Source organism: Corapipo altera, unplaced genomic scaffold, assembly GCF_003945725.1.
Source record: "Corapipo altera isolate COAL_440 unplaced genomic scaffold, ASM394572v1 22b, whole genome shotgun sequence".
NCBI lineage: Eukaryota > Metazoa > Chordata > Aves > Passeriformes > Pipridae > Corapipo > Corapipo altera.
Genome location: NW_020884876.1, coordinates 7836251 through 7851334, shown reverse-complemented (window position 1 = coordinate 7851334; position 15084 = coordinate 7836251). Strand labels below are relative to the sequence as shown.

General features: G+C 39.0%; 1 protein-coding gene across 1 annotated transcript; it reads right to left on the bottom strand.

Annotated features, from left to right (window-relative positions):
- Positions 1–264: 264 nt before the first annotated feature.
- On the bottom strand, positions 265–14136 carry CENPU (centromere protein U). Its single transcript, XM_027635927.1, has 12 exons — positions 14025–14136; positions 13716–13845; positions 12131–12248; positions 10627–10732; positions 9948–10038; positions 8799–8871; positions 5816–5933; positions 5347–5425; positions 4209–4256; positions 2809–2870; positions 1337–1493; positions 265–618 (listed from the first exon to the last, which is right to left on the bottom strand). Exons 2-12 carry the CDS (start codon positions 13764–13766, stop codon positions 481–483), a joined length of 1041 nt encoding a protein of 346 aa, XP_027491728.1. The 5' UTR covers positions 13767–13845; positions 14025–14136; the 3' UTR covers positions 265–480.
- Between the last annotated feature and the right edge of the window lie 948 nt (positions 14137–15084).

Genomic DNA, 15084 nt, shown 5'->3' with positions numbered 1-15084 from the left:
TGAATGCTGCTCCAAGCTTAGCACTTTTAACGCTCTCTGCTGTACAGTTTCTATTTTGCTAGTTTTATGTCCAAGTTTTATTGATAAACCAAGTTAAACAGACTTCTTTAGTTCCAGAAATGGGATGAAATTATTTATTTAAAATACAAATTTAATAAAAAGATATCTATGAATAGTTCAGCCAAAGTCTGTGTTCTCTTTAAAAGTGTATGTTGCTGTCAAGATCACATTACTTTAACAGCACAAGATTAAACCCCAACATTGTTCACAAGCACAGAAAAGTTTTAGTACTTTAAGTGGGATTGCTATTTCAGTCATTTCACTGACATTGAGACTATTTGACAATAGAAAGATACATCTCGATCAAGTCATTGACTTTTAAACATTGAAACAAAATAGAGCAACAGTGACTAATCATGCTTTAAACACTACCATTCTAATAATTGTTTTTAACAAATGTTAAAAAGTCTTAAAAAATACTTAGTCTTTCTTCGATAACCTCTCTCTTTGTACAGCCAGAGCCTCTTCCAGTTTCATATTAATATTCTGAAAGTGTCTTTCTGCTCCTAGAATTCTCCGTGACTCCATCAGAAGAGCAGGGAGGCTGGAAGTTCCATACTGTTGATATGGAAATAAAATTACAAGGCAACATTTTTAACTCTTGGAAAGATCACTTACATATCTGTAGTTATTTTTCCTCTATCTGGAATGGCACAACATGATTTTTAAAAGTGAAGAATGGCCAAAATTAATAAGAGTGTCTTATGAAATGCGAGGATTTCCCTTACACATGGCAGGCATGTACCTTTGTCAACAGAAAATACCACACCAGGTCCTGGGTAAAACAGGAAGGAGTTCTAAGGCTACAAGAGGGGTTACTCTGGCCATGTAATAAAAGCACTGTTCTTAGCATTAAATACCTTACAGAGCAGACATGGAAATACCAGAGCTTTTCCTTTCTTTGAACAATAACAACAAAAGGAATTAATTACTTGTTTCTCTGTGTTAATCTTTCTTCAATTTCTATAAAAAAGTTACAACTCAGAACAACTGTTAGGCTTTTATGTCCTTTCAACTCCTGGACATAGAGAGCAAAGCAGCAGAATCCTCTTTGAAATACTTTAGCTTTTAACATGAGACCAAAATGAGTGAGATACTACAGTGCAGTTACAGCAGTAACTTCAGCAAGTTGCTTCCACAAAGACAATTAACAAAATATTGCTATTTAATATAACTTAAACGTTAATACAAGTGCCCAGCAGTCCAGGAAAGAAAAAATGGGGAGGAGGGTTGTGACCCAGAACTGTTCAGAAATACATGCAAAATTTGTACTTACTACCAGTTTTGCTTTTGGGTTTTCTTCTCTATAATCCAAACAGTCTTGCTGTAGCTCCTTTAAATCAGTAAGTAATTCAATTGTTTGCCTCAAGGAAGATTTCCTTTCCTGTATCTCAGCATATTCTCTTTGTAGTTGTGTCAGTTGTGGTTCAGCTCTGAAAAAGAATCAAGGCTTTGATGTTTGTATCTGCATGTTTATTGCATGAATAACTATGAACATATTTCCTCTGAAGAAGACTTGAAGGAAAGGTTGCTCAGAAACACAAAACATAGGTTAGTATAGCATACTGTTTAATTAGAACAACTAGCATATTACTTAAATAGGAGCATGAGTCCAAATCCACCAAAAAACCCCAAACCTCTCTTTCTCAAAGAGAAACTCTTTTTGAGAACTCTTTTTTAATTCTCAAAAAGAACAGTTCTTTTGTCAGACTCAAAATTGTCTTTTGAGTCTGACAATGTAGCTCCTCTCTCTTAAGCATTTAAGTTTTCCAAATATAGTTTCTTTAGGTGTTCTCCTTCTGCACACGCCTGCCTGCAGGCTGAGGTGTTCAGGTGCTTATGCTGAAGCATACTCAGGATCCACAAACTACCTACACCTCTGCCTAAGTAAACTGGAGGGCTCAATCCATTACAATAGCACTCCAAAAACTGAACACCAACAGCCATTTTCACTCAACAGAAAAAAAGCTTTCTTAAAATTGACCAAAGGATTACAACAGAACGCACAAAAAATGCGAAGACAGCTTTCAGTCTGTGAGGGGGTTCAAACCATACTGAGGGATTAGTTCTTCGAGCACAATTTGTCCATAGTACTGCAAAGTTACACAAGCTCTCATGGCCATAGAGAAAAGGCTTTTACACTGTTCTTGTCGATCTAAGCCCCTGGTTCCCTACAGAGTTAACTTATGGAGTGACATTATACACAGCTTCAGTATAAAACTTGTCACTAGCAACCAGTGGGATTCGGGGAAGCCTAATGGTTCTTCCAAATAACATGATTTGTATGTTGTTTATCTAAATGACTCTTAAGATTAATGCCAAGTTAGAGATGGGGAATTGCATGGCCACGTGAGATGAAAGCAAATCGTGTACTGAGAGGAACGCTTGTCAAATTGCGGAGGTGAAATACAATCTCCCACCTCAAAACCAGAAATGTCCTATGCATTACTTTTGTGAATTTATGATACAGCACCTTCGCAATTCAAATTGTAACATTAGTATTTTTCTTATGAGCACATGGTGTGAAACACCATCCTAGTAACTATTTAGGTAAGAGAACTTGCAAGAATGACTATCTAGGCAACTGATGTATGTAAAGGAGAGGTTATCACAAGCTTTTGTAAAAACAGAAAGCAAGACAGCAAATAAAATGAAAAAACCCCCAAAAAAGTTACTTTCCCTTTTGAGCTACAAAATACAGATTCTTTAAGCTCTTCAGGCTATTATTGTGCATCATTAGAAACATACCCAATTAGCTCTTCTCTGAGTTGCACCAGTCGCTGCCTTTTCTTTTTGATGTTTGTTACTGCCTGAAACAAATAGTGAGCAAAGTCTCTGAAACAGTTTCTGCAATTTCAAAGGCAAACAACTCATATTTGATTGGCTTTATTTCTCTGGGATTTTATGCTTCTGATTCTCGTGGAACGTTCCAAGATATCACACCTTATAAACTGCCATATTTTACATTTGTATTTTAAACACTTCAAAGCTGTTTAAAATGTCAAACTTTTATCTCCATCCAAAATTTTTCCTAAGGAACACTCAATTTACAAGCATACAAAAGGAGATTGTGACATTTTGAACACAAACATGACCAACTCTAGTAGGTCTTTGTTTTAAAAATGAAAACTAACATGAAGCTATGTTCAGTGTGATTGCCATAACTAAGCTTTCTTTAGTATAACATCCAATTTAAAAAATAAAAAGCAACACCCAAAACTGATCCTAAAATTAAATTTAGCAACTAAAAATCTGATTTTAAACAAATGTATATGAGTCAAAGTAAGGATAAATGTGAGTGTCTGTGAATTCTATGTGTATTATTTTACATGCTGAGTAGCTTGCCATATCACCTCAAATCAACAAGACTTTAGCATATTAATTGCTACATCCCAGAATAAGCCTCATGTTGACCTTATTTGTTGAAAGCTATTTTGTCCTTGAAAAGTTTGCAGAAGACGTTAATCTGGGCAGAAAGCCAGACAGTGCCTATGCTTCTCTTAAATCTCTCTGCTCTAGGGCATTCACCTCTCCCTGATAAAATCACTGCAACGTTTTTCTGCTCTTACACTGGTTCCTCCTCCTGTCAACATTCCCCAACTGCATTTTCAGTAAATTACTACTCTCTCTGAATGAACAGGGGAACTGCCTTCTTCTGAACAAAAATTCTGCATATATTTAGGGAATGCAGTTCCCATAGACTTCTTTAAACTAAGAAATCCAATTCTATCCTCACAGGTCACCATCTCTGCTGCTCTCCTAGATTTTTATATTCATTTGTGTTTCTTGAAGGTTAGCACTCAATATTTAATTAGCTCTCCAGAGGCCTCACAAGTACTCATTAAAAAAAACCCCACCTAACTCCAAAAAACCAAAAGAGTAATTCACATGCATAGACACCTACACATCCTGATGTGCATTCCTTCTTTTTACCCCAATAGCAGTATATGTATGGAGTTTGCATTCCACCATATTTACTCAGATCTTTTCCAAAAACACTCTGGTGGTTCCCTATCCCCTATTTGTGCAGTTGATTCTGTAGTACAGTACACCTTTTTGTCAATTGTTTTATTTCTTCCAGTCAACTTCTTGAAATTTCAATGCCCACTACTGTATGCCACACAATCTAGTGATATATATGTATTTACCTTAGCATTTTTCCTCTTCATATTCTTTAATTCCTGGACTTCCACTATCTACAGAGGAAAAGAAGAATTACAGATTGACTATTGATCTTGAATTCATCACTATCCTCCTAAAATCATGGCTGCAAGAATTACTTTGGAATAACATAAAAAGCTATTTAAAAAACCAAGACTGTTTCAAAGTGAGATTACAAGTGTATCACTTGTGTACCGAGTCTTTCCTCTCTCCTCATGGCAGAGAAAGACTTGCACAAAATTAGTTAGTGCAAGTAATACTGGTTGTACCAATTCCTGTAATACTACCTAGCTTAAGTTTTCTATAACTTTATATATATATAGGTATAAATCTAGTCTTTTTAAAACTTATTCCTTCTCATGAAACACTTAAAACTATAGTTTTAGTACTTACCCATTGTACTTATCACAAGTCCTACAAAGTTCTGAGTTCATTTCACTCCTTACAATCAGTGAGAAGAAATCTTAGTCTTCCTAACCAATAAGCTTGTTACAGAATCCCAGAATCAGTCAGGCTGGAAGGGACCACAGTGGGTCATCTGGTCCAACCTCCCTGCTCAAGCAGGGTCATCCTAGAGCACATGGCACAGGACTGTGTCCAGATTGCTCTTGAATATCTTACAGTTATGTTCAAACTGCTAATTAAAAAAGGATGATTTTCCCTGGACTATGTTAGAGGCCTTACTCAGGCCTCTAAACAAGAGTCACTGAGATGCAGTATAAAAATTAAATCATTGGCCTTTTAAAACTCTAGTCCATGAGGTTTTAAAACAGTGTTTGACACAGCTGTTATGCTCATTCAAATTATGTAGCCCTCCAGTTTTCCTACATAATGATTTAGATACGACAAACACTTCAGGATTATTAGATGCTTCCCTATTCTCAAAAGCTGACAATTTTGCCAAGTACCTGCATGACAGCAGTGTTGTGTCTGGAGGCAATTCTTATGAAAGCCTGCACACAGGCAGCAAATCATAACCTGCACACAACAGACTCTGGTTTTGTATTATTTATACTGACAATAGATTGGAAAATTTTACGTACTGTAAAATAAGTGTGTAATGGACAATATAAAACCATAGGCATTTCTGACCACAAAACCTGATTTTACTTCTGGTGTACTTACAAGATCGGTGATTTGGCCCTTGAAAGCAGAACAGAAGTCACTGATAGCCTTTCTGCAAATGTTTGAATCTATGCTTTGTCTGGAGAAGTCAGAGGGACAAAACACAACCCATTTAGTTCAGTAAAGGGGAAATCTCATCCAAAAACATTCCTTTAAGTAATGAATAAAACCCAGCATTAAGCAGCTAGGCAACTGCAGATCTTTCATATACTAGCAATAGCTTAATTTCTACCTTGAAAAATGTCAGCTGAGATGTGGCATTGTTTGAAAAAATATCAAATCCCTGTGGACCACGTCAAGATCACATATGAAAAAACATTTTTATTACAGAAACCAAACAATCATTAAAATAACATTAGAATGTAACCATGCAATACTGCATTCCCCAAAGGACAGCCCACTAGCAAGAACACAGGTAAATCCTTTTTAAAACTTTGAATATTCAATCATAGGAAAGCAGAATATTTACCTGTAATTTGCTGCTATCTTCTCAACTTCAGCCAGAACAACATCCAGTTCTGTAATATCTCTAGGAGATCTCTCCAGCTCTTTGGGACACCAAACCTGCACAGAATGTGGGCTGTCCACTGAAACAACAGAATAAACATAAGTCTTGCATAACTCAGGTACATGTTCTAAAACAATAGAAAAATTATTATTCCCATAATCAAAATAACCATCCAAAAGTTATTAATATTTTAATATTAAATTTGAGAAGAGTGATATATTATTTCATCTGTCTTCGGCTGAACAACTATGATAGATTTATCCAGAAGCCCTTTAAAATTGGGATGATCAATCATATACAACTTACTCTTAATCATTTCAAGCAAGTCCAGAAACACATTAAAAAACTAACTGATAAACTACACACTGACTGTAGACATAATTTTTTGTCTTGTAAAAACTATTAGTCTGAGTTTGGGCAGAGAATCATGAGCTTTTATATTTGTATTTTATTTATATTTATTTTATTACATTTATTTCATATTTGTATACATTTTGCATTTATACCATATATGCTTCAAAAAAACCCTATATACAAATACATTTCCTTAGATTTTGCAACAGTATTATTAACTAATTCCACAAAAAGTTAAACCATGTTTCTTCACACACTCTCAAATGTCAGTCTAGTACTACAATATGGTGGGTTCAAAGGAAGCAAGATGACACAAGGGGCATTCCAAGTTCTGCCCCAGCTGCTGCTCCAGGCTTCCAGACCAAGGAATGTACTGACACCTCTTACAGCTTCATATCCACGGCTCCAGACTTCCCTCCAAAGGGAACCAGTCTGCCTTAGAGGGATAATGCACACGTTTTACCCCTTCAGGAGCGGAATAGGCAAACCATGGGGATCAAATGTGGGTCTATGACAAAACTGAAACTAAAATCTTCCATTTCTTGAAGCAATATCGTAGAATCACAGAACATGCTGAGTTGGAAGAGACCCATAAGGATCATTAAGCCCAACTCTCAGCCCTGCATAGGACCACCCCCAAGAGTCACACCATGTGCTTGAGAGTACAATCCAAACGCTTCTTGAGCTCTGTCAGGCTTGGTGCTGTGACCACTTCCCTGGGGAGCCTGTTCCAGTGCCCAGCCACCCTCTGGGTGAAGAATCTTTTTCTAATATCCAACGTCAACCTCCTCTGACACAACTTCAGGCCATTCCCTCAGGTCCCATCACTGGTCACCACGGAGAAGAGATCAGTGCCTGCCCCTCCTCTTCCCCTCACAAGGAAGTTGTAACCGCAATGAGGTCTCGCTTCAGTCTCTTCCAGGCTGAACAGACCAAGTGACCTCATCTGCTCCTCACATGACTTCCCCTCAAGGCCCTTCACCATCTTCACTGCCCTCCTTTGGATGCTCTCTAATAGCTTAACATCTTTCCTATATTATGGTGCCCAAAACTGCACACAATATTCAAGGTGAGGCCACCCCAGTGCAGAGCAGAGTGGGACAATCCTCTGCCTCGATCAGCTGGCGATGCTTTGCCTGATGCCCCCCAGGACACGGTTGGCCCTCCTGGCTGCCAGGGCACTGCTGACTCATATTCAACTTGCCATCGACCAGGATCTCCAGGTCCCTTTCCTTGGCACTGCTTTCCAACCTCTTGTCCCCCAGTCTGTACAAACATCCAGGGTTGCCCCATTCCACGTGCAGAATCCGGCACTTCCCTTGTTGAACTTCATATGGTTGGTGATTGCCCAGTCCTCTGATTTGTTGAGGTCTCTCTGCAGGGCCTCCCTGCCTTCGAGGGAGTCAGCAGCTCCTCCCAGTTTTGTGTCATCTGCAAACTTGCTTAATATCCCTTCCAGTCCTGCATCCAAGTTATTTACGAAGATGTTGAAGAGCACAGGGCCCAAGATGGAGCCCTGTGGAACCCCACTAGTGACAGGTCACAAGTCTTACGTTACCCCATTTCATTATTACCCTCTGTGTTCCACTCGTGAGCCAGTTGCTCATCCACTGCATGATGTGTTTATCCAGCTGTGTGCTGGACATTTTGTCCAGAAGGATCCTGTGAGAGACAGTATTGAAAGCTTTCCTGAAATGCAAAAAGGTTACATCAACTGGCTTTCCTTGATCAGCTGGGTGGGTTACCTTGTCATAAAAGGAAATTAGGTTTGATAAGCAGGACTTCCTCTCATGAAGTCGTGCTGGCTGTGACCAATGACTATGTTGTCTTTCAGGTGTTTTTCTATACCTCCTAGAATAATCTTCTCCATAACTTTATCAGGCACTGAAGTGAGACTGATGGGTCTGTAATTTCCGGGGTCCTCCTTCTTGCCCTTCTTGAAAATCAGGACATTCACCAGCTTCCAGTCAGCTGGGACCTCTCCAGATTCCCAAGACCGCTCAAAAATCATCAAGAGAGGTTTTGCGATGACATCAACCAGCTCTTTGAGGATTCCTGGATGAATCCCATCAGACCCCACAGATTTGTAGGGGTCCAGCTGGAGCAGCAGGTCCTGCACAATTTCAGGGAGTTGGTCATTTTCACAGTCATGGTCCTCAAGCTCAGGGCACTGAGATCCCCTTTGTCCATCATCTGAGTTGAAGACAGAGGCAAAGAAAGCATTAAACACCCCTGCCTTGTCTCTGTCCCTGTTTGTGAGGTGACCATCTTCATCCTGTAACGGGCCGATGATATTTCTATACTGCCTATTGCCATTAGTGCATTTGGAAAAACTTTTTATTGCCCCTCACATTTCTGGCAGCTTCAACTCCAGCTGAGCTTTGGCTGCACATATTTCCTCCCTACAGTGGCAAGCAGCCATCTCTGAGTTCTTCCTCTGCCTCCTGACCTTGCTTCCACTGGGCATACAGCTTCCTATTTTGCCTTATCTCCAAGAGTGTGTTGCTAGATACCAGAAATTAAAAGCATGGAAAAACATTCATCTCAAATGAGGAAAAGCTATATGAGAGTTTTGAAAAGTCTACTTTACCAGAAGGGTCTGATGTGCTCTCCTCTGAAGGCTGCTTCTTTTTCGCCTGGAACTGAGTAGCATTCAGATCCTTCTGTGATACAAAAAGCAGATTAACTTCCAAAATAAACCCTTATTGTTAATTTAAAATTCTGAGAGATGGCAATTAGGCAAAAACCATTTCCTGACTGAAACATCTGTAACATTTACACAGGCTCGTTTCACCAGAATCCCAGCGCAGTGACCACACTGCTGCAGGACAGCAGCTGCCTGACTGAGCTGACCAACTGACACGTTGGCCACTGGCCATGCAGCAGGACTAGGAACATGTTAAGGAGCATGAGGACCCTCAGTTCAGCACAGTCATTGCCCAGTATTAAGATTTCTCTGATCAACACTGCCTGCTCACCTTCCTTTTCACCCACATTCTGTCCCCATTCTTTCTCTACTTTGACTACTTTGTGACACCAACAGCACTCCTACAGAAGTGCTGCATACATCCAGTTTAACATTCTGTATTGAATTTCACAGCATCATTTTCAGCAATTCCAATAAATTTCAATATGTAAAAAACCTTTTATACAAACTACTGCACAGCTTCTTTTATCACAGGTCTACTTTTGAGCCTGCAGATGATTAACTTCCTTTGTATGTCTGGAAGTGGGCCAAGAGCATTTTACACTAGTTGTGGAGTAAGTGTGGAAAAACACTCATTCAAAACTGGATGGCTTTTAATTCTAATACACATTCAAAATTAATTTTATCAGTATTCTTTTCTCTCAGAAATTTGTTTCAACACTGAAAAAGCACAAAGGATTCATATTCCATCTGGTATGCCATTCTTCAAGCACATGTATTCTAGATACAAAGATATTTAAAAGAAGGAAAGAACATATTCCCAACTGAAAAAGAGAATAGGCTACAGGATCCAGAACACCTCCCTATTATATTATATTCCATGCTGACATGATGACTGTAGCTTTAAGCATTTCACTTGGCTGTCTCTCAGGAATACTTTGAGGATTGATTATTTTGGATACAAGTAAATACTATGGCAGTACTAAGAAACAAATGGAAGGTCTTCCTCTCACCCCACCCTCTAATGCAGGCATGGCAAGAAGTAAGCTAAAATTAAATTGACTGATAATACTTAGGCAACTTTTTGTGTACCACAGTCTCCTTAAGAGGTCCATCTCCAGCACCAGTTGTTTTGAGTATCTGCTTATCACCATTAGATGTCTTTGATAGATGCATTTTTTTACTAGGAAAAGAAAAACATACACTGCTATACACTGAGAAAGAATGATCTTCACTATCTACACAACAAAACAAAAATCAAAGTAACAATACTCTCACAACATACTCTCATACAAGCACTATTACTGTCTTGCTATTTAATTCAAATTAGAACTATTTCAGATTTAAACCAAATTTGATTAAACAAATGAGAAACATACAAAAATTTGAATTAAAATATTTTTAAAATAATTTTCTCTGTTACATATAATTTAACTGGCTTCTACCCATTTTTCAAATTTTCCATCCTTTAACTTTAGACACCAGCATTTAGAGAACTAATTAATACTTCACAGAGACATTTTAAAATCCTTTCAATATAAAAACTGCAGTAAGTACTGTACTGCTTACAAAAGGCAGACCCAGATTTACTCTACCATTTGTTTTCTACAATCTTCAACCTCACTCTTTTGGTTTCTGATCTTTGGAGTTTTAAGTTAGAGCATCTGTTTAATAAGCAGCTAGGGAAACTCAACAAATAGAACGTTTTTCCCACTTAAACTAAAAATCTAAAGATTAAATGCTGGCAAGTCTATTTTTTTTCTCACCAGACCTTCTTTCTGCATTTTGCCTTGGCAGTGCTGAAACGTGACCAAGTGACTCGTTTTGTGAGTGTTCCTCTCCATAAGCATCCACAGCAGTACTGTGCAAAGGGTGATCTATAAAGAACAGAAAACAAATTGCATGAAAACTGCTCCCATCTCTTAAGGCAAGGAGCACTGCTTGCCATTAAGCATTTAGTTAGGGTATTTGTGGTTTGCTAGCTATTAAAAAGGAAGTTCTTGTTAAAAGTATTATTGGAGGATTAGAAAAAAATATGTAGTGAAAAGTTTTACATACCCAGCCACCTGCTATTTCTTTACAAACTCAAAACAAAGGTGCAGGAAAGCTGGGCATGTACATATGGCACATAGCAGGCAAAATATTTTGAACAGTGTCTTTAAAGTCTCTCTTTGCTATGGCATACATAAACCTTCTACATATTTAAACAACTACTTTCTAATTTTTGTTAATACAGACTTTAAGCTGCTTTATTGGATGCTATAAGAAGACAGTTACAGCTGCTACAGAATATTTGTAAATGTAGAATTCTTAAAGGTAGCTACCAAAACAGATTAGAACTCTGGGAACTTTGGGTTTTAGCATGCCTTCTGTAGTATAAATTTTTTTTCAAGCACATTGCCACATAAATTTTGTCTTAGTTTACATTAATGTCAGTGAGCATCCTTTTCATAGTCTAAATACGTAGCACAGAAGTGAGGGAAAGAAGAGCTTTTCATCTTTCTGTCTCGCTCTTATAACAACCCTCTTGCTAAATTATTTATAGCTCATTTTCAATGCTCTTTCTAGTAGTCACATGTATATTTCCATGATTTTCCTAGAGTAATAACAATTACAGTTGAGAAATAACTCTTAGCATTTTCTCTACAACTTCAAATCACAGTTTTTCAATTATTTATATATATATAACACAATAATAGAGGACTTCACTCAGGAGCACCTACTTCATCTAAATTGATTCTCTGCCTCTATACTGAGGCCTCATTACAGAAGTACAATACAAAGCATGGAAATGGTTTTAATTCTTCACCAAAAATTGTATGGTTTTATGTTATTTTTTTAAATAAGATTTGAAACTGGCACAACAACATCCCTGTGAATGTCCAAATTTGCTGCCATGAATACTCTTACAATAGCACAAATTTCACTTCATAATTTCTGTATCTTAACAGAGAATAACTTAAGATATTGAACTTTGGGTTTTAAATGTAAATTCTTACACATCTGCAATATTATAATGTGTGAAATTCTACCATTTAGATACAAAACTTGAATAGCCAGTATTTTTCTGTTAACTTTTACTTGTACATGTTACAGCATTATTCTTGTTACTTCCTAAATTATAGAAAATAACATAAAAAACTCTCTGTCTCTCCTGTCCATTACTTTCTCTGGTAAAGAAACAATACCTATTTCTAGGTAAGCACTGAAGTATTTTGCCCTTGTGGTTTGTTTGTGAAAATCATACATTAAATGACATTCAAGTTAATACTAACCAAAGGAATCATCAAGCTCCTCCAGGTGTTTTGTTTCCGCTACCTTCAATATCCTTGAGACATCAGGTTCCTCAAGCAGAAGTGATTTCCAGCGAAGACTGGAATTGGCTTTGTGTTCCTGGATGGGTATGAAATTAACAGCCAGTTTATCCAGCTTTTTGAATGCACAACAGATTAAATATGACAATGAATTTCAAGAACATTTGACTAGAAATACATTTAACCAGGACCATATTAACTACTGAGCCATGGCATAAAGTATTTGAAGCATGTTTTTTCCTCAGGCTATGGGTTTTCTCCTCAAGAGAAGTGATAGTATAAAACATGTACATTGCACTATTTGATACTGTACTCTAGTGTGAGCTTTGTCTTATTTCATAAAAATAAGTATGCAAGCTTAGAAGTCTTATAACAGTCTAGTATCTGATTTCTATGATCTGTGTCCTTTTTCTTCTCAGGCATTAAAGTATTTCTTCTTTCATCCCTATAATACATACATTTCCATCCTTGTTCAATTTAATTATTGTCATTTTAAAAAACTGAAAAGTTATAGTGTAACCTTATAAAAAGGGGAATTTTTAAATCAAGGATTACAGAGACACTGCTGTAAAACAGAAGGGTAAGGGGAATGACACTGGTTTATGAAACAGTTGTGTGTCATTCTTACCATGTGAGAGTGAATTTCTCACTCATTTGTGTGAGTGCATGGAGAGTGAATCATAAGCAGAAAACACCAACTTCCTGAGCTTTTTTATTTTACTAGTGCTTAGCAGTGCCCCGCAAGTTTTGTTATGGTACAAAATACAGACACATCAACTCTTTCCTCTACAAATTGTTCTCTTTTCCTTTATGAGACTGTTTTTAAACTTTTGAACTTTTTTAAACTTCCTGTTTGAAAGTCACTGGTCTATTTTGTACTACTCCCAGAAGGAAAAAAAGAAAGCCCCACGCACGCACCCCAAGCCTGCCCCAGCAGGGACTGCACAGCAGTTCCCAGTGCCTGTGCAAAGCAAGCCCTGCATTAAATCCTGTGCATCCACCTCCAGAGACGTGTTACTGCATGGTAACACAACACAGAATCACAGAATATCCTGTGTTGGAAGGGACCTACAAGGATCATTGAAATCCAGCCCCTGGCTCTGCATAGGACCATCCCCAAGAGACACACCATGAGCTTCAGAGAATCATCCAAATGCTTCTTGAGCTCTGTCAGGCTTGGTGCTGTGACCACTTGCCTGGGGAGCCTGTTTCAGTGCCCAGTAGCCTTCTAGGTGAAGAATCTTTTTCTAATATCTGACCTAAAACTCCCTGATGCAACTTCAGGCCATTCCCTCGGGTCTTGTCACTGATCACCACAGAGAAGAGATCAGTGTCTGCCCCTCCTCTTCCCCTTGTGAGGAAGCTGAGACCACGATTTAATCTTCCCTCAGTCTCCTCTTCTCCACCTGTACAAGCCAAGTAACCTCAGTTGCTCCTTTTATGGCTTCCCCTCTACACTCTTCACTATCTTTACCCTCCTTTGGATGCTCTGAACAAAAACAAAACACCGGCTTGTTTGAATTCTGCCCAACCTAGCAAAACCTACCTCTAATTTATAGCTTGTATGAGTCTTCTTTATTTTCTTCTTCGAGGACATTTCGCTATTCAGTATATGCTGAGGATAAAGTCAGTGAAAAATTGTCCCCGACACAAATCAGCTTTCTCTGTGTCAGTACCTGGGAGAGAACGGGAAATCTTTGTTACTTCAATTTATTAAGCTCAGCTCACTCTAAAAGCAGTAAACCCCACTTCATTAGCCTAGACCGACGTATAAGTTCTATATAGCATGCATCAGTTAGTAACGAGCCAGGCACATAGAAGAGATAAATCGCGACGATGCCGTTCAGGACCGTACCTTCGCTCCGCCGCTGCAGTTCCCCTCACGCAGGAGGTCCCAGCCCGCCCCGCCGAGCGCCCCAAGGCGGGCAGGGCAGACCCTCGTCCCGCCCTCCCGGCCCCGTCTCCCCGCGAACACCAGCGCCCCCCGGCCCGACCCCTCAGGGCACACTCCCGCTTTTCCCGCCGCCGTTCGAACGGGGCGCGCCGCCGCCGGGAAGGAAGGAAGGGAGGGAGGGAAGGCGCGGGGAGGAGCCGCCGCGCCGGAACAGGAACAGGGACAGCGCCGCCACAGCCCAGCTCCGACGCCGCACGGGGCCGAGGAAAGAAGGGGGCCCGCGCCGTTCGTTCCGTGTTTAAAGAATTCACACAACCATCAGTGTGCTGAGTGTTTTTCCATTAATTATTCTGACTAAAATAAAAAAAGACCAAACAACCACAAAACTCCACGTTTTCTTCTCCCCGCCCCCCTTCCCTGAACTGATGCTGTGCATCTGGAAAAACAAGTGGATGAGATTACTTCTGTAAAGATAACCTGAAATCTAAGATCAAAAACTTGTGATAATAATTTATAACACACAAAAACAGTACTTGCTATAATACCGTGTAAAAAAAAAAAAAGTAGGCTTTACCTTGAACACTTAATTCCATCTCTGGCATTTAAATTGCCAATTAAATTGTTAATAAGGGATTTAGCAATTCATCAAAAGTCTCACTAGTTGAGAGGGGCCCTTCTGATGTCACATCTCTTCATCCGCAGGTCAGGGTGTTCTTCCAAAGATCATCTGCCCAGCTACCCATTGTTACCTAACCCAATAAGCTAAAACACAGTGAAATAATGACTTTAGAATTAACAGGTGGCAAGGTCCCTTTAGACTTCTAAGTTGCTGGCTATAACATCCAGCCTCACTTAGCAGTCCCTGAGGCAAGGCTAATACAGCACTGCTTTGTTTCAGTAGTCATATGTGGCTCTTCCAGGATGCTTTCTTTGATAGAATGTGTTATGAACCTAAACCTTAGATCCAGCTGTCATTCACCTCTCAGCTGTCTCCATTAGTGACACTTCAGTCTGTCTTTCC

What these genes read in the sequence shown, in the direction of transcription:
- CENPU (XM_027635927.1), bottom strand. Translation starts at nt 13,766, where the DNA reads ATGTCCTCGAAGAAGAAAATAAAGAAGACTCATACAAGCTATAAATTA. An exon ending in TGAAGAGGAAAAATGCTAAG is followed by an intron (nt 2,871 to 4,208) that starts GTAAATACATAT and finishes TATTTGTTTCAG; the next exon opens with GCAGTAACAAACATCAAAAA. An exon ending in CTCAGAGAAGAGCTAATTGG is followed by an intron (nt 1,494 to 2,808) that starts GTATGTTTCTAA and finishes ATTCTTTTTCAG; the next exon opens with AGCTGAACCACAACTGACAC.